Raw genomic sequence first — 24,285 nt, forward strand, 5'->3', positions numbered from 1 at the left:
CATCTCAGAGTTCATCTCCTGCACTGACTGCCCCTCCTTGATCCCTGCAGACCTGAAGGTGGCTCCCAGGTTCTCTGCACCTCCTTTGAGGGCTCCTTGGCCCCCACCCAACCGATAAGCAAGGTGGTTGGTGTTCTGGGGACTGGACCTCAGCCCTTTTCTGCCCAGCCATTTTCAGGGTTCACGGTTTGTCAATCTGCAGCCCCAGCTCTGCCCTCCCTTCTGCAACCAAACCTGTGTGTCCAGCTGCCCCCAGGACCTTGGCCCTGGATATCCCGTGGTCACCAGCAGCAAAGGTGGAGAAGGGGAGTGTCTCCATCATCCCTCTCCTCTGATGGCTCCACCACATACGTAGAAACCCAGAGCCGTCCTCAACACCGCCCTGCCTGTCCCTAGGTCCCGTCAGCTATCAGTGCCACCAGTGCCACCCTGCCTAGTTCTTTCTTTCTTTCTTTCTTTAGTAACAGCTTTATTGAGATACAATCCACACACCATAGAGTTCACCAACTCAAGTGTACGATTCAATGACTGTTAGTACGTTCACAGAGTAGGGCCTCCATCACCTCTATGTAATTCCAGAACATTTCATCACCCCGAAAAGAAACCTCAGACCCATTAGAAGTCACTGCCTCTGCGGTTTCTTTCCCTATGTGTTAAGGCTGATGGGGTTCCTTCCTCTGGTGCTGGGAGAATTTGGGGAATCCAGGTGTCTTAGTCCACTCAGGTTGCCATAATATACCATAGGCCCCAGAGGGGAGGGGTGCAGGGAGGGGGGATCTTAAACAACAGACATGTATTTCTCACAGTTCTGGAGGCTGGAATTGTGAGGTCAGGGTGTGGGCATGGTTGAGTTTTGGTGAGAGCTCTCTTCCTGGTTTACAGTTGGCCACCTTCTTACTGTGTCCTCACGTGGGGAGCAGAAGGGGGGTAGGCCTAGCTAACTTTCTGGCCTCTTCGTATAAGGCACTAACACATCATGAGGGTTCCACCCTGACCGGAACACCTCCCAAAGGTCCCACCTCTTCATGTTATCACATTGGGATTAGGGTTTCAACGTGTGAATTTGGGGGGGACACAAACATTCAGTCCATAGCACTAGTAAGGCACACATATGGTAAAGAAGACTGTTAGTCAATCCTTGTATTAATAAACATCCCCATCCCTAGGCCCCTGAGTCACCTAGAGCCCCAACCCTTCACCTTTGTGACCACTGCAGCCTCCAGTGTCCCCTCTCTGCAATCTGTCCCCATGATAGCCAAGGGCTTTTCTAAAATGCAACCCCATCATACAACACCTGCCCCAGGTGTTCTCTCCCAGGTGTCCATATCAGGTATGATTACCTGGTTCAAGGACCAGAAGCCAGAGGTACCCAAGGGAGTCTCTGGAGACAAAGGGCAGGGCGGCTGCCAGCCTCAGGCTGCATCCTCATCACAGCTCTGCAGAGCCCAGCCTCTCCTGGCTGGCCACCCTACTGTTCCCCTGAGGGCTCCGAGGGCACTAGAACAGCCCCTCAGCCTTCTCCCATCAAAACAAGACTCTGGCTGCTGGAAGGGCTGTTCAGGGTAACCATGGGGAGCTGGACCTCAGCTGAGAGAGCTATTAGTCCAAGTAGGAGATGGTGGTGGCTCGGACTAGGGAAATAGCAGCAAGGATGGAAAAGTGACAAGAAATAAGTAAGATGTTATGTGTTGAATTGTGTCCCTCCAGAATTCACATGTTGAAATCCTAACCCCTAGTACCTCAGAATGTGACCTTATTTGGAAATAGGTCGTTGCAGATGTGATTAGTTTAGACGGGATCCTACTGCAGTAGGTTGGGCCCCTAATCCAACATGACTAGTGTCCTTATAAAAAGGGGAAATTCGGACACAGACATTCACACAGGGAGAATGCCATGCGAAGGTGAAGGCAGAGACTGGGGTGATTAGTGGCTTCTACGAGCCAAGGAATGCCAACGACGGCCAACAAGGCACCAGAAGCTAAATGAGAGGCATGGAACATTCTCCCTCCCAGCTCTCAGAGGAACCAGCCTTGGAGACAAGAACTGTATGAGGGTGGGGGGAATGTATTAGTCCAGGTAAGTTGTGCCAGCTGCTGTAACAAGCAAGCCCCTGATCTCAGTGGCTTAACACATAGATATTTATTTCTCCACTCATGCAGAGTCCCATGCTGATACTTCTAGTTGGCAGGCTCCTTCTACAAGGTCGCTAGGGAATCTGGCTCCTTCCACCCTGCCCTAGGCCCTAGGTATCCCCTCCATCTAGTTGGTGAATGAAGGAGATAGAAACTGAGGCTATTGTAGACCAGACCTGGCAGGGGTCTACATCAGTGCTTTTCAAACTTTAACACCTGGGGATCTTGTTAATGCAGGCTCTGATGAAGGAGGCATGGAGTGGGGTATGAGAATCTGCATTTCTAACAAGCTCCCTGGTGATGTCAATGCTGTTGATCCGGGCCCTTGCTTTGAGAATTGAGGAGTGAGAGGCATCACTCCTGCCCATGCCTCATAGCCAGAACTCACTCCTGTGGCTATACCTAATGCAAGGGAAGCAGGGAAATGAAGTTCAGCTGTTTGTGCAGGAGCTGGAGGAGCCAGGGTCAGTAAACAGGCAGGGTGCAGGTAGGGACCAGGCAGTAGGGACCCAGCCCTCCCACGACAGTGGTACCATTGCTGCGGGGAGACCAGGAGGAGGTCCTGACTGGGACCGTGGGCCCCTCGGCAGGCAGCCTTTCTGAACTCCCCGGAAGTGGTGGGGGCGAGAGCCCAGGCCTTCCTTAGTTCAAGGTTCTGTGAGCCACCTGGGACTGGAGCTTGCAGTGGGGATACTGCCTCTCATCTTGGTGCCTGAGTCCCGGAACTGAGCACCCCCTTCTTTTCATCCAATACCCCTTTTGCAGGAGATCAGCCTGGCAGTGGGGGCCCAAAGTACAGTGGACCAGACGGACAGCCCTTTTTAGTCAACCCTCCTGCCAGAAAAGGGGTCAGTTCTTCCTCCACTCCACCACTGGCCTTCCTTCTGCACGAGGGGTCCTGGTTGTCTTTGTCCTCCACCCCGCCCTTTTCTCAGGTGACTCCGGGGAGCGAGGCTCCCCATGCACCCCCATCGCCCAGGCCTGCTGCCCCAGGATGCTCTCCCTGGGCCAGAGCCTAGGACAACGCCATGGAGCCACAGCAGCCCCCAAGCTCACAAGCAGAAGGGAGAAGGGGGCCAGGTCCGTGGGTTTTACTACTCTCTCCTTAGCTGGGTTCCCTGCGCTGGGCTAGCCTGCGCTGGTGAGACTCCCAGTCCATTGTTCAGTGGGCCAGGAAACTGGGAGGTGAGCCCGGGCCAGCATGGCAGCTGAGAGGGTCCCCCCAGGAGGCAACCTGGGCGCTGGCCTCCAGTCTCAGCCAGCCAGCTGCGTTGGGATAACGCCCCCCCCCACACACACACCTCCCCCCAGCCTGTGTATGAGGCACAGGCTCATTCGAAGCGAGGTCTTCGCGGGTCCAGTCACCACCACCACCAGCACTTTGGCTTTCCTAGAATCTTCTCTGCGCCCCCTATCTGGGGCGGGGGAGGAGTGCGGCGGGTACTGACAGAGCGGAGACAGGTCCTTGCAGGCTGGACAGCCTGTTGGGGGACTGGTGAGGGGTGGGCAGGCTGAACTGGGGAACAAGACATCGGGGCCGGGCGGGCCGCTCTGGGCCCCAGGCCACCACCCATCTCCTTCCCGGCCCCCGCCCCCGCCCTCCCACGCACCTGCGCTGGCCTCTCCCCAAGCCCTGAGGGCAGCCGGCGGGCGCTGCTGGGAGATCAGAGGACTCGGAGGAGTCGGGCCCAGGGGGAGGGGGCGGGGAATTTCCCCCCACGCCTGCCTGGACCTGCTCCCCTTCCCCCTCCCCCGCCAGGTGGGGGGGGGGCACCGCTGGGGGAATTCCACCGCTCTGCGAGGGCTCCGGCGCGCCTGGGCTGGGGGTCCTAGGGAGAGGAGGAGGAGAGGAGGGGACAGGCTGGGACCAGGGGCGCAGCTGCCTTCCTCCCCAGACACCAGCTGCCCCTGCCTGTCCCAGACTGAGCGGCCACCATTCCAGCCCGTCGGGCGGGTGCGGGGGCAGGGAGTGGCGCTTCCTCAGGCCAGAGGCGTCGGGACCTGGGAAGGGAGAAGCGTGAAGATCCGAAAGAGGGTGTGCGTGTGAGCGTCTCACAGTGAATGGGTGACTGAGTGGGAGAGCGTGCCTGCACTTCATTCAAGGGTGTCTGTGAGCTGGGGACTCCGGGTGCCCCGGGGACGTGTGGCCTCGGGAGAGGGTCCTGTGTCTCCCCCATTAGGGTCGTTCTGTCCACCAGCCTGGCCGGGCCTCCTCCACACGCGCCCGCAGGAACCTTCACCGACCCTGAGAGGAGGAAGGGAGGGGAGGCGCGCTCCGGGACACAGAGGGTCCCGGAGATGGGGGGCGGGCGTGGGAGGCGTCTGGACCTGCTGCCTCCGCTCCAGTCTCGGGCGGGGCTTCCCTGCCTCGGTGGGGGGTGGGGAGGGAGGGAGGGGCCCGGGGGGAGGGACGCGCGGAGGGACGCGAGGGGGGCAGGAGCCAGCGCGTTGGAGACCTGGGCGAGGGAGACTCAGAGAGCAAGAGGCAGAGGGAGGGGGCGGGTGTGGAAGCCGAGGCAGGACCCTGAGCCCGGAGAGGCAGAGACGGAGAACTTCCCTGGCCAGAGATCGTCCCCCCAGGGAGACTCCCAGTAGGGCCCGGGACAGAGAGACGCCTTCAGGGCCAGAAACCCTAGGAGGCAAATACCCCTGGGAGATATTACCGCCCCCCCCCCTCCCCGCCCCAGACAGAGAGCGCCTCGCAGAGCGGGGACGAGGACAGACTGTCAGAGGACAACGCCCCCCAGGCCGTCTGGGAGACCCCGGAGCGACCCCAGGGGCGACAAGGGCCTTGTGCGGGCCAGGGCGACCTCTTCTTGGTTGGGGGCGATGGGGACACGGGCCCCGCAGGGCCTCCTCCTCCTTCTCTTGCTCCGGCTGCTGCTGCCACGCGGGGCCTCAGCTGGGAGCCTGCATAGCCCAGGTGAGTCGCGGCCCGGCAACTGGGCCAAGGTCACCCTTCCCTCCTCGGCCTCCGCGCCTAGAACCCGAGTCCCACTGGCGAGGGGGCAGAGCAGGTGGTGGCAGCAGCTGAGCAGCCCGAGGGCCCCGTGGGCGCCGGGGGCGCTGGCTGGGGAGCCGGGCGGGAGTTGGCGTCGGAGTGTGGGGTGAGGATGCCCGGCAAGGGTCAGGACCTCCCCAGGCCCCGCCGTCGCCGTGCAGGCCTGTCCGAGTGCTTCCAGGTGAATGGCGCAGACTACCGCGGCCACCAGAACCGCACGGGCCCGCGCGGGGCTGGCCGCCCGTGCCTCTACTGGGACCAGACGCAGCAGCACAGCTACAGCAGCGCCAGCGACCCCCACGGCCGCTGGGGGCTGGGCGCGCACAACTTCTGCCGGTGAGGGGCAGGGCCTTCGCTGGGGCGGGGCTGGGTGCACTATTACAGGCGTTGGCCTGGGGCTGGGCCTCGGCATGGGCGGAGCGGAGGTCTCTGCTGGGCAGGCACAGGGGCCGTCTCGAGGGCCTAGGGGCGGGGCTTAAGCGTGAGGTAGAACCTTTTATGACCTGGGTCGGGCCTTAGGCGCATAACTTCTGCAGAGCCTCAGGTCAGGCCTGGGCACTCAAGGCGCCCATAAGGGCGTGGCGTAGTCAGAGGGCAAGCCCTGGAGTGAGGGGCCGGGCCCTTGGCTCACAGCTTCTTTTGAGACACATCTACTGGTGGTGACGGAGGGATTGGGGGTTCAGAGCCACAGTTTCGGTCTGAAGCGGCAGGGACCGAGCTGAGCGAGAGGACACTTCCCTGCTGAACCGCAAAGCTTAGGGCTCATCACTTCTGCTTTAAAGCAGGATTCCAAGATAAGGGACTTGGCTGAGGCCCATGGCTGGGTGGAGGGCGAATACTACAAATGGCCTCAAAGTCCTCAGAGCCTAGCAACAGCTGAAGACCTAAAATCAGCCCCCAGGGCCCTTTAATGATTTCACACCGTCCACTCGGAAATCGACATCCATTCTGGGGGGCAAACCAGAATTTGCTCTAACACACACGGTGGCCATTTTGAGAATAAGCCGTGGGTCAGGGCTGGAATTTGCCGTTCTTGGGACGGTAGGATCCCAACTATTTCTCCTGTACCTACAGTAACCCAGATGGTGATGTGCAGCCATGGTGCTACGTGGCCGAGACGGAGGAGGGCATCTACTGGCGCTACTGCGATATCCCCACGTGTCATAGTGAGTAGGCCGGGCTGGACAATGGTGGAGGCCGGGCTGCCTGGGCAGAGTTCGCTTTTGGAGGCACCTCACTGAGCCTGACTCTGCTGCCCCCTCAGTGCCTGGGTACCTGGGCTGCTTCGTGGACTCTGGGGCACCCCCGGCCCTCAGCGGCCCCAGCGGCACCTCAACAAAGCTCACGGTCCAGGTGTGCCTTCGCTTCTGCCGCATGAAGGGCTACCAGGTATTGCCCACCTGCCCAGACCAGTGGTGACCCCTGACCTTGACCTCAGGACCCAAATCAACTTCCAACTCTGAGGCCAAACCTTGACACTGATTTCTGAACCCCCAGCCCGATTCCCACTTCCGACCCCGACCCCTGGCTCCCACCACCCCACCCCCACCCCAGCCCCTGTCTCGGGGGTCACCCAGTCTGTGCTCCCAGTTGGCCGGCGTGGAGGCTGGCTACGCCTGTTTCTGTGGCTCTGAAAGCGACCTGGCCCGGGGACGCCCGGCTCCGGCCACCGACTGTGACCAGATCTGCTTTGGCCACCCGGGCCAGCTGTGCGGCGGCGATGGGCGCCTGGGCATCTACGAAGGCGAGGAGTGGGCAGGGATGAGGGGCTCGGATGAGGGGAAGAGTCTGAGTGAGACTCAGCGATGCCGTGACAGGGGGCGGGATCTGGGAAGGGAAGGTGGTAGGTTGGGGGCGGGGCCTAATAAAGGGATTGGGTTGAGGACTGGGCCCGAAGAGGGGGCTGGGCTGACCCTGGGGCCAGGGGTCTGGGTCTGAGGACGGGACCTGAGAAAGGAACTGTTTCAGGGCGAGACTTGAGGAGGGGATTAATAGTTTGACAGCGGGGCCTATGGAAGGGGTTGGACGGGGTCGGAGGAGGGAGTTGGGCTGAACCTGGGGTGGAGACGGGGTCCGAAGATGAGGTTAGTCTGTCTGGGGCGGGGCCTAGCTAGGAAGGGGCGGGGCTCTATGTAGAAGGAGGAGCCCGCCGGTCTCCGGGTTCTGACCGCCGGCCCCGCCCACAGTGTCCGTGGGCTCCTGCCAGGGGAACTGGACCGCACCTCAAGGTGTCATCTACTCCCCGGACTTCCCGGACGAGTACGGGCCGGACCGGAACTGTAGCTGGGCGCTGGGCCCTCCGGGCGCCGCGCTGGAGCTCACCTTCCGCCTCTTCGAGCTGGCGGACCCGCGCGACCAGCTGGAGCTGCGCGACGCCGCCTCGGGCAGCCTGCTCCGCGCCTTCGACGGCGCCCGCCCGCCGCCGCCGGGGCCGTTGCGCCTGCGCTCCGCCGCACTGCTGCTCACCTTCCGCAGCGACGCTCGCGGCCATGCGCAGGGCTTCGCGCTCACCTACCGCGGTGAGGCCCCGCCGCGTCCCCCCTCAGCCCGCTCCCCCGCCAGCCTGCCTCACACCCCTCTCCGCAGGGCTGCAGGACGCCGACGACCCTGCGCCCCCCAAGGGCTCGGCCCAGACCCCTGCAGAGCCCCCCGACGGGGCCAACGTGAGCTGCAGCCCCCGGCCTGGGGCTCCAGAGGCCGCGATGGGGGGTGAGACGGGCGTGGGAGGCGGGAGAGAGTTTGGGGAACAGCCCCTTCCAAGCCCTGTCCTCACCACACTCGTGTGCCCGCAGCCCAGGTCTTCTTGACGGTGACGACCGTCTCAGTGCTGCTGCTGCTGCTGCTGCCGCTGCTGCGCCTGCTGCGCGGACGGTGCGCGCTCTGGGGCAGGACCTGAGGGCGGACCTTGCCGGGAGCCTGACGCCCCGCCCCGGTGCCCCGGGGCGTGGGGGGCCCTGGTGGGAAGCTAGGGCCCACGACGGGAACAGGGCTGGAAGGAACTCCTGGGTTCGAGGGACGAGGATCACGCGTTCGAGGGACGCGTGGGATCACAAGCGAAGCAAGGTGCTGGAGGTGAGGTTGGTTGGGGGTTCGGCTGACGTCTGCTCCCTCTCTAGGAGCTGCCTGCTGGCTCCGGGTAAAGGGCCCCCAGCGTTGGGGCCTTCCCGGGACCCCGCAAGAAGCTGGGCCGTTTGGTACCGCCGGCCTCGAGGGGTCGCCCTGCCCTGTCCTCCCGGGGACCCCCAGGTTGAGAGTCTAACCGCGAGTTACCGGCCATTGAGCGCCTCCAGCCAGAGTTCCCTGCGCTCACTCATCTCTGCTCTCTGACTCGGGACCCCCAGGGTTCACTGGACCCTCCTGCAGCGGGATAGACTCCTGAGACCCTTTGCCACACACTGTCTACCTTGGCCTTCTGCCCTTTTGAAGCTTGGCAGCTCGGCCTCTAGTCATCTCAAGGAGGCCAGACGTTGGACAGGAAGCATCTGGTGCTATTATTGGGAACTTCACCTGACCCTCGGGGTCCAGATGGTCAAGGCCAAAGGGCAAGAGGAATCCGACTTCTCTCATAGACCTCGATACCTGGGTCTTTGAGCCCCTCCTGGGGTGGTTCTGGACTGCTGCCCAAAGTGAAATGTGAGAGGTCAACAAAAGTGGTCAAAAGACCAATCATAGACTTTGAATAAAGGACCTATTTTGGTACAGGGCTCCGGAATTTCTTACGTGTGGGAAGAGCTATGAGGGTACAGTGCCAAGACTGGTTGTGTGCATGCAAGTTAAAGGCGTTCATCGCAAAGAGTTTCGTGTAGCAGCCTGGAATGCAGAGGAACCGCGGAGGCGGAAGGATGAGTGGGCGGGGTCCTGGAGAAGGGGAGGAGGTGGAGGCCGGTTGTCAGCAGGGTTAAGCAGAAGAAGGGATGCCTTCGTGGACCAGATTTAGGATGAACCCTGGTGGGGACTGAACTTTCTTCCCTGGCCTCCTGCCCTCTCTCCCTCTCCGTTTCCTGCCCGTCCTGGGCGGGGCCGAAGATGCGCCTTTGGCTTGAACAGTGAGCGACTTTGGCCCAGCCCAAGCTCGAAGAAGCCTGGCCCGAAGGGCAGGGCCTCACTGGAGGGCTCCGGGCACGTCAGGCACACCCCTAGAGGCCTGGGCATCTCGGCACGCCTTGCTGCGCTCCGGGGAAGTCGGGAGAGTGGAGATACCACCGGTGGAGTAGGGGCGCGCCGGCTCTAGACCTGACCCGTCCGAAAATCCCGGGTCGGCAGCACCTTGGACAGAGCCCGGGTTGTGGGGTGCTGCAGGGTGGAGGGGCTGTGCCCGGGAGGGTGAATGCCCAAGGGTGAGTCGACCTGGGGGTCGCGCGAAAAGCCCGGGCGCGAACTGCAAGGGAACGCGAGCCACCGGGACCCAGAACGTCGGGTCCCAATCCAACAGGCACCCCATGCAAATGAGACTGGGACCGCATATATTATGCTAAGACGCTGAGGCCTGGGCGGCTGCCGGGAGGAACCTCCCAGCCGGCCGCGCCCATTGGCCCTCGCAGCCGCGACGTCAGGAGCCCAGAGCGCGAAACCCTGGCTGGATGGCGGGGGCGAGCAGCTGGGGCGGAGCCTGGCGTCCCCTCCCGCGTCCGGCCGCGCCCGTCCTCCCGGCAGCCGAGAGACTACTGGCCGCTGCCGCCGCCACAGCAGCCGCCGCCACAGCAGCCGCCGCGAGCTGTCCCTGCACAGCGCCTGCCAGCCGCACTGCGCTCCGGATTCCTGTGCGTCCCCGGCCTCCGCCCAGGCGTGGGGTCGCGGGGCCCGCGCGTGCGCAGCGCGGGAGGGGGGGGGGCACGGGCTGGGACCCCCCGGGCCAGCGCGTGCGCGGACCGAGCACTGGGAGGTGGGCGGGCGCAGGGATGAGGCTCCGGGTGCTGTTGGCCCGCTGAGGAGACCTGGGGGCAAGAGGAGCGCGGACCGACTTCGCCCGGCCGGGCCATGGCGTTCCTGGCCGGGCCGCGCCTGCTGGACTGGGCCAGCTCGCCGCCGCACCTGCAGTTCAACAAGTTCGTGCTCACCGGCTACCGGCCGGCCAGCAGCGGCTCGGGCTGCCTGCGTAGCCTCTTCTACATGCACAACGAGCTGGGCAACATCTACACGCACGGTGAGCCGCGCCCCGCATCCCCCATCCGCGGCAGCCCTGCCCGCGCCCGGCCGGGGGCCCGAAGGCCGAGGAGAGCCCCAGCGCCCAGGTCCTGGGCTGCCCCGGCCCTGGCACGGCCAGGAGCCGCGGTGACAAAGCTGCCATTGTGCCGATCGTCGCTGCCCGCTTCTGCTCCCCCGGCGGGGCCCCCGGGGCAGGCGAGGGAAGCGGAGTCGGAGACCGAGTCCGCTTAATCCCTCTGAGCCCTGGGAATAAGTAACTTGGTGTCCGGCCGCTTCGTAATCCCTGCGCCCTGGCACCCTCTACCGCCAGCACCCGTCCCGGAGATGGGTGTTGACTTTGGCGAGGAGGGGCCCAGGAGGAGAAGCTAGGCCCTGGCCGCCCTGCCGTCCCCGCCCGCCCGGAGCAGCCCAGCCGCCGGGCTCCTCCTGGTGGCGTCTCCTCCCCCGCCCCCGCCCCCGTCCCCCCCTCCCCGCCGCAGGAGCCGGGCCCCTCCTCCGCGGCCCCGCGGAGCTGTGCTGACACAGCCCTGCCCGTCCTTGGCCTACCCGGGTGGAGAGAGGGGCCCTGAGTGCGCTAGGCCCAGCCTTGGTACCTGCCCCCTGGGGGACTGTGGCCTGGCTAGACCCTGCCAAGAGTGGGCAGTCAGCGGCCACAGCCTGCCAGTGCCGACCTTTGACCCGTGTGAGGGCAATGCCAAAGTGCCTGCAGGAAGTGGTAGGAATGGTCCTGAAGACCTGGACTGGGAGGACTGGAACTCCCTGAAAAGGTGCCTGGGTAGAAGGTGGAACAGGGTTCTTTCAGCCCCCTGCCCTGCCTGGCCTCACCTGCTCTGGTGGACAAAAAGGCCCACAGCCTCCATCTGTCTGGTCCCTTCTGGAGAGAGAGGACATAGGGATTGGGAGGAGCAAGCTAAGTGGCCCTGGGATCTGTTGTCATTGCCTACATGTCGGATTCAGAACTCACCTTGAGATCATGCCCCCTCTGGCTTTTGCTGATATACCTAGGCCAGACTGGGGAATGGGGGCCCCCTGCTTTCCTGGGAAGTGGTGTGGTGGCTGCAAGGGTGAGACCAGCTTGGGAGTCAGACTGCCCGGGGCTCTGTGCTGCTTCATTGCGTACTTGCTGGGGTCCCCTGGGGCAGGTTACTCGGTTTCCTCACCTATAAAGTGGGGATAATGGTCTCCCCTTCCCAGAACTATTGTGAGCTCTGCTAAATAAAGTTACTGAAAGCCCAGAGCCTGCTTCTGTCCAGGGCCAGCCAAGAGTTGGCCAACAGCCTTGTCAGGACCTGTCTTGCTCCCATCCCTCTAGCCTGTGGCCTCATTGAGGACATGACTTGTCCTCAATGCTGAAGCTGTCTGATGGAAAACTGTCTCCCTCCCCCAGGGCTGGCCCTGCTGGGCTTCCTGGTGCTGCTGCCCATGACCTTGCCCTGGGGTCAGCTGGGCAAGGATGGCTGGCTGTGGGGCACACACTGTGTAGCCTGCCTGGCACCCCCTGCAGGCTCTGTGCTCTATCACCTCTTCATGTGCCACAAAGGGGGCAGCCCTGTGTACACTCGGCTCCTTGCCCTGGATATGTGTGGGGTCTGCCTCGTCAACACCCTCGGTGAGCCAAGGGATAGGGTGGGGGGCGGAGGGCTTGAAGGATGGGAGCTGGGGGTCGGGTACACTCACATGAGTCTGAGATAGAAAGGGCAGGTATCAGGGAAACTGGAAGGAAAAAAAAAAGGGACAAGGGCAGGTGGACCCCCAGACTGATGTGCGCTCTCCTGCCTCTCTCCTCTGTGCAGGGGCCCTGCCCATCATCCACTGCACCCTGGCCTGCAGGCCCTGGCTGCGCCCAGCTGCCCTGGTGGCCTACACCGTGTTGTCGGGTGTGGCAGGCTGGCGGGCCCTCACTGCCCCCTCCACCAGTACCCGGCTCTGCGCTTTTGGCTGGCAGGCTGGCGCCCGCCTCCTCATGTTTGGGGCCCGGGGAGTGGGGCTGGGCTCTGGGGCTCCAGGCTCCCTGCGCTGCTACCTGCGCATGGATGCACTGGCACTGCTTGGGGGGCTGGTGAACGTGGCCCGCCTGCCGGAGCGCTGGGGACCAGGCCGCTTCGACTACTGGGGTAACTCACACCAGATCATGCACCTGCTCAGCGTGGGCTCCATCCTCCAGCTGCACGCTGGCGTCGTGCCTGACCTGCTCTGGGCTGCCCGGCACATCTGTCCCCCGGACTGAGCCACCTCCCGCCCGCCATGCCGGCCTGCTCACAGTCTTCTAGGGCCAACAGCACCATGCTGGCTCCCTGGATGCTTCCAGCAAATGGGACCTCCTAGCGGGGAGCCCTCGTCTGTTCATCCATTCTTCCCTGTGGACTACCCTCTTTTACTCACACGTTGGAACTCCACTTCCCCTTCCTGCCTTCTTCCACGGGACTTATAGGCTGAAAGGAAACCTTCCCTTCTCTGGGCCTGTTTTTACCCTCTGGGACCTGTGAGGTTTGGGCCAAAGGGACAGTTGGGATCCTGCCAGCCCAGAGCCATCACCCACCCTGACCCTCACATAAGGCACCTCACAGCTGCCTAGCCCAGCCTCCTGCCCTCTGTCTGTCCACCCTGCATGCCGGCCCTCCCAGCAGCCCGTTCTCCCTGCTGTCCAGAGACTGTGGAATGAGGGGTCTGGACAACAGGACTAGCCTCTTATCCCAGGACCTAGGGGCAGGAGGGTGGTGGCTGCTGCTTTTTCCAGGCAACTGGCACAGAGATGTAAAGAGCTGAATGGCCCTGGACCCAGGCCCCACTGGGCTGAGGGCACCCTCCACCTTGAGTGCTCTGACAGCTCGACCTGCCCAGCAGGGACGTGCCTGCTCAGGAAATCTTTGCTCCACACAGTGGGTGGCTCCCAGCTCCAGTCTGCCAGCCTGGGGTTTGGGGCCTTGCAGCAGAGCTCAGCCTTGGCCCATCCCAGGGGCCTCAGACCCTGGGCAACGTCAATAAGTGCCGTGTTGCTGTGCAAGCAAGCTTGGGTACTCCCAAGATTCAAATACCTTTTATTAGACACGGCCAGGCAGAAGCGACCACTGGAGTTTCCAGAGGGACCCCAGCCTCCAGGAGGATGGAGGGAAGGGGCTAAGAGGTTAAAAGTGCCGAGCCCGGGCCCGTGGGCTCAGGTTGGGTTCAGTGAGTCCTCAAACAGGCTGAGGAGGTTCCGGGGCTCAAAGGAGGGGAAGGTGCCCTGTGGGGGCTCTGAGTCAATGTCACTTAGGTCCAGAGAATCCCTAGGGGGAGAGAAGGAAAGAGAGAAATGACTCTCAGGGTCCGAAAGCTGCCCCCCCCCACCCCCTGGGACCCTGGGCCTGCTCACCTCAGCGTGTACCTGCCCCGGGGGGCAGGGGAGCCACTGCAGGGGGTGGAGGTGCTCCCGGCAGCCCTGGCCAGGATGGCCTCTGGAGAGAGCGAGGGCCTGCGGGGGGGGGGGGGGGGGCAAGACAAGCAGGGTGTCGAGGGGCGGGGAGGAGGCCACGGCTGGGTGGGAGTAGCAACACCGATCCTGACCCTGTGCGGGCTCCGGGCTGCTGCCTGGCACAGGCAGGGGCCATTCTCGGACAACGGGCACTGGTGGACGTTGAAAGAGCACTCTGACAACTTCTAAAGTCTACCTGACCACACTCAAAGGCCACCTCTGTCCCTTTTCAGAACACATGGGCTCTGACTGAGCTGACTTTGAAATGACCTTGTGGTAACTGAAGCTCATCTGGCACTTTGTCTGCTATAAAGCGCCCCCATGGCAATGGGGTGACATTCTCGTAAGGAAGGGGTTAATGGCGTGATTCCTTCTGAGAACTGTCTGCCCTGAGCTTGTGGTTTCCTTTGCAGTAGTTTCTTAATTACAGCCTCTCACTTGGCCACCAGGCACGTGGGACTAAGGAATTCCTCCCAGGGCAGGAGCTCACCAGGCTCTGGGGGTTTTGCACCCTGAGAGGAAGGATAATGCCTTGCCCTTGGGTACTGGCAGCCTCTGGGGGGTGGGGGCTGCACCGCCTGCCTTTCCCAGCAGGTGCTGTGGCCCCTGTGCTCCTCCCCAGCATGGCAGCACCCTCACTGTGAGGTTGCCAGTTCGCCCTGCTCCGTACGGCCCCTGGTCCACACACTGAGATTAGAAGAAACAACTGCATTCAAACTAGGCCAGGCCGCACCCCCACCAGCCTTGGTTTCCTTCCCGGGGTTTGATGGGGGCCAGGTTTGTGGGAGAGATGCTGGTTCACTACTAATTCCCATGGGGCTGGGGCCTGGGCCTCGGGCGTGGGGTTTGGCCACGCTGACGGCCCGTCTCCCCGCACCCCAAGCCGCCTGCCCGGAGCCCTCACCCACCCTATGCTGTCGTCATCCCAGTTGCTGGCGAGGCTGCTGTCCAGGAGGAGGCTGCAGGGCGGCGAGCCAGGCGGGGTGGCCGGCGGACCCAGGGGCTGCAGCCAGCTGGCAGGGTGTGCCAACCCGTGCCAGAGCCAGCACAGCAGGGAAAGCAGGGCCTGTGGGGACAGGGGGCCGAGGAAGGCTAGGTAGACCCTGGGCCAGGGAACAGAGCAGGGCCACCCATCACCTTCCCTGGCTTACCTGCCACAGGGCCCACCCTCGACTGAGGGCCTCGGCAGCCATGTACCACAGGACGGTCCAGGGCCGCGGCTGCCTGAGCATGGGCAGGGCCAGCAGGGCCTCGGCTGTGGCCCGCAGCTTGGGGTCAGGTTCCAGCATCATGGTGAGGACAGAACGCAGCTCAGAAGACAGGCCTGTCCCCGGGGCAGGGCCACATCAGGGGTGATGGGGCCTTGAGCCTGGCAGTCCCTTGCCACCAGCCACCCCCCCCCCCACCGTGAGAGCCTGCCCTCCCTGTGGCAGTCCATCCCCTCCAATCCTCTCTCCCCACTCACCAGCAGTGAACTCAACGGGCAGGTAGCCCTGGCGCAGCTGCTGCCAGCCCTCCCCACCATGGGGCAGCTCCATGTTGCACGCCACCTCCAGGATGGTGAGACCCAGACTGGGAGGGACAGGGACAGAAGAGGGGCAGGGTTGACCTCGAGACACAGAACCCAGAGCCCCAGGCTACCCCCAAGAAGAGGGGTAGGAAAGGGATGCTATCTTCCACCATGAGCCAGGGAGGCGGGGAAGGAGGGGCTGGGGGCCCTGAGAAGGTCTCGGCAGGGCTGATGATGGGGACAACATCATGGAGCACAGACCCCGGGCCCAGCGTAGGCCACACACCACCTACCCCCCGCCCCCCGCCCCCACAGGACTGGCACTCTGGTCGCTGTTGTTAACAGTGATGTTCTCATCATCCTGTTGATGTGACTGGATGCTACTGTCAGAAGCAGAGCAGTGGTGACCAGCACCACCAGCAGTGGTGACCTTGGAACCCAGCGCCTGGTCCAGGCCCAGCCTCACCACCTGCTCACTGTGGACTTGGGGAAAAGTCCCTTAACCTGCTGTGCCTGATTCCCCTGTAAATGGAGTAATAATAGTCCCTCCCTTGGAGGTGTTGTGAGGAGATGAGTGAAGAGACAAGTGAATCAGGTAAAGTGGCTCCAGAGGGTTCTCTGATTAGACAGCTTAACTCTCCAGACCCCTCTCAACTAGAGGGCGGGACCCCCATCCCCTTGGGGCAGTGTCTCCCAGCAAGTCTTCCTGACTTTGGGCTAGGATGGTGACCCTCTGCTGACCACTCCCCCGCCCACCAGGAAGAGCCTCCCATGTCGAGCCCTACCTGAACACATCTGCTGCTGTCCCATAAGAGCCTTGAAGCAGCTCGGGGGCCATGTAGCGAGGGTCTCCCTCCTGGGCCTCGCTAGCTCCGGATGCACCCAGCTCCACCAGCAGCCCAAAGTCACCCAGCTTGCAGCGGTCCCGGGGCCCCAGGAAGATATTGGCGGGCTTGACGTCAAGGTGGACCAGGCCTTGGCTGTGCAGGTGGGCCAGGGCCAGCAGGGTGTCCCGCAGGTAGCCCCAGACCTGGGCCTCGGGCAGGCTGGTGCCCCAGGCCTCACAGTGCTGCTGTAGGCTGGGCCCACACAGCTCTGTCTGCAGGTATAGGATGCCGCCCTCCTCCCAGGCTTGCTCCAGCCGCACACAGCATGGGTGATGCCCCACCTTCTCATGGCCGCCGACCTCGGCCAGCTTGCGGGCCCGGTCCTTGGGGCCCCGGAAAGGCGACATGCAGCGCTTCACGGCATAGAGCCGGCCGTCTTCTTTGGAGCGCACCTGGAAGCGAGGGGGCACAACCACTCAGGAGGACAACCCAGAAGATTCTGTTAAGATTTCACATGTGCAGAAGGTATGGCACGGCAGCTACCTTAGAGTGACCCCCACGTGTGCAAGAGCAAAGCTGGACAAACCTCCACCCCAGGTGCTGGTTTGCTGGAGACCCAGCGACAGAAGAGACAGGGCAGACCTCTAAGTACAGGCCCAGGAGGATGCGTTAAGTAAAAAAGCTGCCTACAGAACAGCACGGGCAGTGTGGTCTGCCGTGCGGCATCTGAGATGGGTTTGTTTCTATCTGGTCAACTCCAGAGAAGTACAGAGAGAAGTCTGGAAGGAAGAACGCCCACCTGAGAATCACCGTGGTTTCCCCTGACCTAGGGGCCTCTGTACTTTTTAACAAAATTGTCTTCATGTAGTACTTGTGTAAGGAAAACTACCATTTTAGAGGAGATATACATGATTGGAAAATATATTTTAAGAAACAAAAGGTGGCATGGAGGTGTCGCCTGAGCGCTTGCAGCCAGAGGGAGGTGGGGTGGGCACTGCACTGGGGACGGGGGGGTGGCCTGGCTCCGGGGCCTTGTGGAGCTTGCCAAGACCCCCACACGGCTGGCACCAGGCAAGAGGAGGTGGCAGGCGGGAGCCATCGCGAGGTGTGCCAGGCTCTGAGGGGGCCTCAGAGGGGCCTGCATGGGGGGTTATGAGAAAGTGGCCAAGTCCAGCACTGAGGGGAGCCTGTCAGTCCCAAGAGGTGGGCCGTCAGGGGAAAGGAGGGGAACAGGCTTCCCAGGACACTGTCCCATCCCAGCCGGGGTGGCGAGGCGGCAGGGGGGTTACCCCAGACAGGCCTGGGGAGCTGTCACTGACTCACCTTGAAGACCTCTCCATAAGAGCCGTGGCCCAGGCGGCCGAGCCTGTGGAAACTCTGCTGGAAGAAGGACTCCGGCCGGCTCGGGTCATACCCGGGGCTCTGCAGGGGCTCGGAGGCTCGGCCTCGGAACGACACCCGCTGGGGCTGGGGCTGGTGCCAGCCTGGGGTCCGAGGAGGGAAGAGGCGGCTGATGGGGATGCTGCCCTTGGCAGGGGGCTGGGGCGGGAGGCTCCGACTGAGCCCCCGAGGCCTCTTGAGGGAGAAGCCAGGTTCTGCATGGCGGAAGTAGGCTGGAACCGGGACGGGGGTGCCACTCAGCGGTGGCGGGGTGCCCTCTTCGGGCACAGGCATGTCCAGCACAGGAGCCCCCTTGGGGCAGAGTTCAGAACAGTGTGTCACTCAAAACAGCACCTGGTCCTATGGCCCCAAAGAGGCTGCAGAAGAGAGCCGAGTCTATGCCACACACACACACTCTGCCTTAGGCACAACACGCACCTGGTGGGAAAAGGTATACAAATGTATGCACGCCTGCAGGTGGTCACCTGCACCTTGGGGGTTAGAGACACATAGACTGAAAACCACGGGGTCGTGTCCTGGAGGTTCCCACAGTCCAGCAGAGGTTAAACCAAGGCATGTTCTAGAGCCAGACCACCTGTGTGCACATCCCTGCCTTGTTTGGCCCTAAAATATCCCACCTCGGGGAATTCCCTGGCGGTCCTGTGGTTAGGACTCGGTGCTTTCACTGCCATGACCCAGGATTCAATCCCTGGTTGGGGAACTAACATCCCACAAGCAGGGTGGCATGGCCAATAAATAAATAAATAAATAAATAAATAAATAAATAAATAAAACATGGCCAAAAAACTAAATAAATAAAAATTAAAACTTAAAAATAAAAAATCCAGGGACTTCCCTGGTGGCACAGTGGTTAAGATTCCGCACTCCCAATGCAGGGGGCCTGGGTTCGATCCCTGGTCAGGGAACCAGATCCCACATGCATGCCGCAACTAAGAGTTTGCATGCCACAACTAAGGAGCCTGCTGGCCGCAACTAAGACCTGGTGCAACCAGAAAAAAAAAAAAAAAAAAAAAATCCAACCTCTTCCAAGACTGTAAGGTAGAAATATTAACACAGGTCTGCTATCCCTTATCTCCAATTCCAAAGGAAAAAAGAAAGTCTAGGGCTTCCCTGGTGGCACAGTGGTTAAAAATCCACCTGCCAATGCAAGGGACATGGGTTCGATCCCTGGTCCGGGAAGATCCCACATGCTGCGGAGCAACTAAGCCCATGTGCCACAACTACTGAGCCCCCATGCCACAACTACTGAAGCCCGCGCACCTAGAGCTCGTGCTCCACAAGAGAAGCCACCTCAGTGAGAAGCCCGTGCACTGTAATGAAGAGTAGCCCCCGATCGACACAACTAAAGTAAGCCCACGTGCAGCAACGAAGACCCAACGCAGCCATAAATAAATAAATAAATTTATATATTAAAAAAAAAAGTCTGAATTTCAAATTTCTTTCTTGCTTCCTTTTTCGTAGTTGAGGTGCTAAAACTCAGTTAGTGGGGTTTCACTTCCAGCTCCAAGTAGCAGAGGCTAAATTTCAGCTGAGTGTAGCAGAGAGTCTGGGGGCTTCCTCCTTTCACCAGCCCCTACTCAGAGAAACAGGCACCACTGTCCCTGTCCCCAGCTCCAGAGCTGTGGCTCAGGAGATTCTGCCCAGGGAGAGGCAGGTCATGAAACAGAGAGCTCCAAAGCTCTCCCTGCAAAAAACTGACTTGATTAGAAGCAGAGTGTGAGAAGTTCAAGCCTAAAGGCCCTCTCAAAATCAGTGAAGGTTTTGGTACTAAGAAATTAGGAGGAGGCCGGTACCTCCATTAGCACTACAAGTGAACCACAGGACAACTAGTTTACCAGAGAGAACTGGGGAAAGAGACAGCTAAGAAGAGGCTTCCTGGGGTCAGAACAAACCTTAAACACTGAACTCCAAAGCTACCCCTTTAGGGACTTCCCTGGTAACGCAGTGGTTAAGAATCTGCCTGCCAATACAGGGGACATGGGTTCGAGCCCTAGTCTGGGAAGATCCCACATGCACCACAACTACTGAAGCCCATGCACCTAGAGCCTGTGCTCCACAACGAGAGAAGCCACGGCAATTAGAAGCCCAAGCACCGCAACAAAGTGTAGCCCCCGCTCACCGCAGCTAGAGAAAGCCCACACGCAGCAATGAAGACCCAACACAGACAAAAAAAAAAAAAAAAAACTACCCCTTTAAAGCCCAAATTTGACTGGATCAGTCTATGGAGCAGTTCCAGGGCATTGTCAAAAACAACACAGCAATTGGTGGGGCCTGACAGCTGGGTATGATCAGGGAAAAGACAAACAGAGCCCCCCTAAAACCACTAGTGTCCCAGAGGGACTGTGCACATGCCCAAGGCTGGGCCCTCTGAGGAGCAAAGTCAAAGGCTTCACATTGCTTAGGAAAGAGACATCACTACAGTGGTCCAGCCAGTCACTAAACAAGCAAAAGCAATCCCAAGCCCCCAGGGGCAGGGTGAGGAACCAATATTCACAGTTGCTACAACATATTATCTAAAATGTCAAAGAAAAATTACAAAATATGCAAAGACACAGGAGAGTGTGACCCATACACAGGAAAAAAAACATACAGCAAAAACTCCCTGTAAGAGAGACCAGATGTCAGATTTAACAGACAGACTTCACAGTAGCCACTACAAATATGTACAAAGAACTAAAGGAAACCACACTTGAAGAAGTAAAGGAAACACAATGACAACATCTCATTAAACAGAGAATATCAATAATGAGATAGAAATTATAAAAGAACCAAATGCATAGTTGAAAAGTACAATGTCACTGAAATGAAAAAATTCACTGGAGGGGTTCAACAATAGATTTGAACTGGCAGAAGAAATAATCAGTGAACTTGAAGATAGTTTGATAGAAATTATGCAATCTGAAAAACAGACAAAGAAAAGGGAACCAAACCTCAGAGAAATGTTAGGACAGCATTAAGTGAATCAACATATGCATGATGGGTACACCAGAGGAGAGAAGAGAAGGAGCTGGAAAAGTATGGATTAAAACTTCCCAAATGTGATTTTAAAAATATTAACATAGCCAAGAAGCTCAATGAACTTCAAGTAGGATAAATGCAGAGATCCACACACAGACACACCATATTAAAACTGCTGAAAACCAAAAACAAGGGGAAAATCTTGAGGGGAGCAAGAGAAAATGACTCATCACTGACAACTGCCCCCCCCATAAGAATAACTGTTAACTTCTCAAAAGAAACAGTGGAGGCCAGAAGGAAGTGGGATGACATATTCAAGCACTAGGGGGAAAATTTGTCAACCAAGAATCCTATATCCAATGAAACTATCTTTCAAAAATAAAGGCAAAAAAGAGGTATTCCCAGATAAACAAAAACAGAAAGAATGCATTGCTAGCAGACCTGCTTTACAAGGAAAACTAAAGGAAGTTCTTCAAGCTGAAAGCATGTGATCCCAAACAGTAATTCAAACGTACATGAAAAAAAGAAAGAGCACCAGTAAAGGTAATTATGTAATATAAAAGACAGTATAAATGCATATTTTTCTCCTTTCTTCTTTTAACTGATTTAAAAAGCAACTGTATAAAACTATGTATGTAACTGTATTGGTGGGCATATAATATATAGAAATGTAATATACTTGCAAATAACAGCACAAAGATTTAAGTGTGTGGGAACAAAATTATATTGGACTAGAAAATGACACCAGATGGTAACTCAAACCCACAGGAACAAATGAAGAGAACCAGAAATGGTAAAAAAGAAGGTCAATGTAAAAAAATTATACACATACACTTGCTTTTCTTTCTTACCCCAACTTCTTTAAGAAATTAAAGATGACCTAAATAAATGGAAAGGCATTATATGTTCATAGATCCAAAGACTTAATATAAGTAAAATGGTAATACTCTCCAAATTGATCTACAGACTCAGCACAATCACTATCAGAATCCCAGGTAGCTTCTTTACAGAAATTGGCAAACTGATCCTAAAAATCATATGGAAATTCACAGGACCCAAAAGAGTCAAAACAATCAAAACAAAGTTGGAGGACTCACACTTCCCCATTTTAAAACTTACTACAAAGCGGGACTCCCCTGGTGGCACAGTGGTTAAGAATCTGCCTACCAATGCAGGGGACACGGGTTCAAGCCCTGGTCCGGGAAGATCCCACATGCTGCGAAGCAACTAAGCCCGTGCACCACAACTACTGATCCTGTGCTCTGGAGCCCGCATGCCACAACTACTGAAGCCCATGCGCCTAGAGCCCATGCTCCGCAACAAGAGAATCCACTGCAGTGAGAAGCCTGTGCACAATGAAGAGTAGCCCCCATGTCTCAACTAGAGAAAGCCCGCACACAGCAATGAAGACCCAATGCAGCCAAAAATAAATGAATAAAAATAAATTAATTAATTTTTAAAAACTTACTACAAAGCTACAGTAATCAAAACAGTGTGGTACTCACATAAGGACAGACATGAAGATCAATGGAATAGAATTGAGAGTTCAGAAATAAACCCTCACACTTATAGTCAATTGATTTTGACAAGGGTGCCAAAACAATTCAGCAGAAATAAAACAGTCTTCTCAACAAATGGTGCTGGGACAACTGGATATCCACAAGCAAACCTCATTTAGCAGAAAAATCTGACCTGGCCTATTCTTCCCTCTAAGTGTAAAATAATCATATATTTCTTGACAGAAATATTAATGTGTTTGATTATGAAATGATGTCCCAGACCCATGAATGAATGGTGTTACATATAAATGTTACACGCACCCTGTTAGCTTTCTAAAATGGGAGACATTTTGAATTCTGAAACACACCTGGCCTCAGGGGTTTGTGGACCTATAACGCTAACTTCATGGAAGCCTTAGTCTAGTGTCTGGCATGCAGATCCCTCAGTCACTGTTATATAATAAATAATATATAATAAATAATGCTCTGAGTAGTAATTGAAAGAACACACAAAATACAGTGGTCCCACGGGTGTAAGTGACTTTTGTATTGGAGCAAAGAGGGCTACTGTGTTGCTATAATATTATAATTGAAAGAATAACAAAAGGAAAAAAGGAGAGAAGTCCAATTTTGAGAGGAGCCACAGTGTATCAAAAGATTCCATACTCAGCAGGGGGTGAGTCAGTGACTGAAACTGGAGGGAGCAGTCATCTGAAGGGTACTCTCCAGTGCCTAGGAGAGTGAGGCATGAGGGGAGGGACCCCACAGGGGCCTGCATGGGAGACTCACCCTACAGCCTGTGGGTACCCTCCCTCTGCCTCTATGCATCTCAGGAATCCCATCCCAGAGTTTCTCAAAGTGAGGGACCAGGGTGTCAGGAACCCCTAGGGTGCTGGTTAGAAGTACAGCCTCTGGGCCCAGCCATATCACATTCAGGGACATTGGGCACCTGCATCTTAAACCAATTCTCAGATCATCCCAATGTCACTTACGTTCTAGCACCATTGGCATGGCCAAACAGCTTTGGGGGTGGGATGGGGAGGGAGGAGAAGCAGGGGCTCCTGGTGAATCCAGGGTGGCCCTGAGCAGAAGCCAGGCCGGGATGAGCTCTGCAGCTTTCAGGGGCCTCACCCTCTCACTGGGCAGGACACATCTGCTGACCACGGTCTATCGCACTAGACTGTGAGTTCCTCCTGGTCAGGGCCACAGCTGATTCACCTCCGTGGGCGTGGGGAAACCCTGGCGAATAGAGTTGAGCAGACCAGCTGTCACGGGGGAGGGGCTGTAGATGGAAGGTAGGTGGGGCTTTTCCTGGGGAGGGACGAGTAAAGGGGGAGCAGTCGCTGTGGAAGGGGCCTCCCAGAAGAAGAGGGATTGGGAGGCCGGGGAAGGAGGAGGGCAAGGACCGTCTAGGGGCAGGAGCCGCTAGAGGGGAAGTGGGCGGAGCCGCCCGCGGCAGGGCTGGCCCAGGGAGGGGTGGGGCTGTCGGAGAGGTGAGGAAGGAGGCGGGAGGGGGTTGGGGGTGAGGCAGATCCGGGGAAGGACTGTCAGGGGGCAAGGAGTTCCTAGCGAGGGAGGTAGAAGGGAGGAGAGGGCGATCCCGCCCGAGAACCCTCAGGGCCGGGTATGGGCTCACCTGGGGCGGGTGGGCGGGGCGCAGCTCAGCAAGGTCCCAGATTCCGGGTCGGCGGAGGGCACAGGAGCCCTCGGAGCGGTCCGGGGTCTTCGGCCCACCGCTCCCCAAGCCAGGGCGGGAGGACTCTCCGGAGAGGGAACGGCCCGTGAACGCGCGCGGACACGGCTCGCGCCAAAAATTCCAAACCGGCCTCGAGGCCCCGCCCAGGAACGCCTCTTACCCCCGATGCAGCGTATCAGAGGCTCACAGCCTGCTGTGGCTCCGCCCCAACGCCCCTGCGTGCGCGTCTCCGACCCCGCCCCGCCGGCTCCGCGGCCCAGCGCTCTCACTGCGCAGGCGCGAAACCTTCTCTGTGCTGGCCCCGGGCGGGGGTGGCTACGTGGTGCCACCTGGAGGCTGAGGCGCCAGGCGGGGTCTGAGCCTGCTCTTGGGTACTCCCGCCTGGTTCCCAGGACCCCGACCGACCTCCGGACGCCGACCAACCTCCAGACCCCGGTGCCGGCACCCACGGCCCTCGCTGGGCTGCCTTAGTTTTCGCATCTATAAAGGGAATGGTCACTGCGTTTCGCCCCGGAGGTGTAGCCCCAAGAGGCGGTCACTTGGGGCTGCACAGGAAGTCGCTGCCGCCTCCGGGGTCCCGGCGAGGTGGAGTGCCCTGGGCTCAGTGCTCCCTCCTCATGCCTGCCGTGCACCGATGCGGTGGGGATCACACACACACACACACA

The 24,285-nt window shown here is 59.0% G+C and overlaps 3 protein-coding genes across 8 annotated transcripts; 2 read left to right on the forward strand and 1 right to left on the reverse strand.

The window, feature by feature from the left end:
• Positions 1–4,865: 4,865 nt before the first annotated feature.
• KREMEN2 (kringle containing transmembrane protein 2) lies at positions 4,866–8,460 on the forward strand. Of its 4 annotated transcripts, none has more exons than XM_059897232.1 (9): positions 4,866–5,055; positions 5,295–5,469; positions 6,208–6,299; positions 6,398–6,522; positions 6,724–6,877; positions 7,320–7,652; positions 7,720–7,842; positions 7,926–8,004; positions 8,250–8,460. In XM_059897232.1, the coding sequence occupies exons 1-9, from the start codon at positions 4,962–4,964 to the stop codon at positions 8,458–8,460; spliced, it is 1,386 nt and encodes a 461-aa protein (XP_059753215.1). In that variant the 5' UTR covers positions 4,866–4,961. The 4 variants fall into 4 exon arrangements, with proteins under 4 accessions (XP_059753215.1, XP_059753217.1, XP_059753216.1 ...); XM_059897234.1 differs by having other exon boundaries at positions 6,841–6,877; XM_059897233.1 differs by lacking the exon at positions 7,926–8,004 and having other exon boundaries at positions 8,250–8,442.
• A 1,272-nt stretch (positions 8,461–9,732) lies between these two features.
• PAQR4 (progestin and adipoQ receptor family member 4) lies at positions 9,733–13,718 on the forward strand. 2 transcript variants are annotated; one of them, XM_059897184.1, is made up of 3 exons: positions 9,733–10,276; positions 11,666–11,887; positions 12,072–13,718. In XM_059897184.1, exons 1-3 carry the CDS (start codon positions 10,111–10,113, stop codon positions 12,503–12,505), a joined length of 822 nt encoding a protein of 273 aa, XP_059753167.1. In that variant the 5' UTR covers positions 9,733–10,110; the 3' UTR covers positions 12,506–13,718. The 2 variants fall into 2 exon arrangements, with proteins under 2 accessions (XP_059753167.1, XP_059753168.1); XM_059897185.1 differs by lacking the exon at positions 11,666–11,887.
• Positions 13,320–23,143, reverse strand: PKMYT1 (protein kinase, membrane associated tyrosine/threonine 1). 2 transcript variants are annotated; one of them, XM_059897182.1, is made up of 8 exons: positions 23,056–23,143; positions 17,390–17,884; positions 16,025–16,518; positions 15,195–15,301; positions 14,881–15,053; positions 14,638–14,795; positions 13,631–13,729; positions 13,320–13,544 (listed from the first exon to the last, which is right to left on the reverse strand). In XM_059897182.1, the coding sequence occupies exons 2-8, from the start codon at positions 17,738–17,740 to the stop codon at positions 13,433–13,435; spliced, it is 1,494 nt and encodes a 497-aa protein (XP_059753165.1). In that variant the 5' UTR covers positions 17,741–17,884; positions 23,056–23,143; the 3' UTR covers positions 13,320–13,432. The 2 variants fall into 2 exon arrangements, with proteins under 2 accessions (XP_059753165.1, XP_059753166.1); XM_059897183.1 differs by lacking the exon at positions 23,056–23,143 and adding an exon at positions 22,917–22,953.
• Between the last annotated feature and the right edge of the window lie 1,142 nt (positions 23,144–24,285).

Source organism: Balaenoptera ricei, chromosome 15, assembly GCF_028023285.1.
Source record: "Balaenoptera ricei isolate mBalRic1 chromosome 15, mBalRic1.hap2, whole genome shotgun sequence".
In the NCBI taxonomy this organism is placed as follows: domain Eukaryota; kingdom Metazoa; phylum Chordata; class Mammalia; order Artiodactyla; family Balaenopteridae; genus Balaenoptera; species Balaenoptera ricei.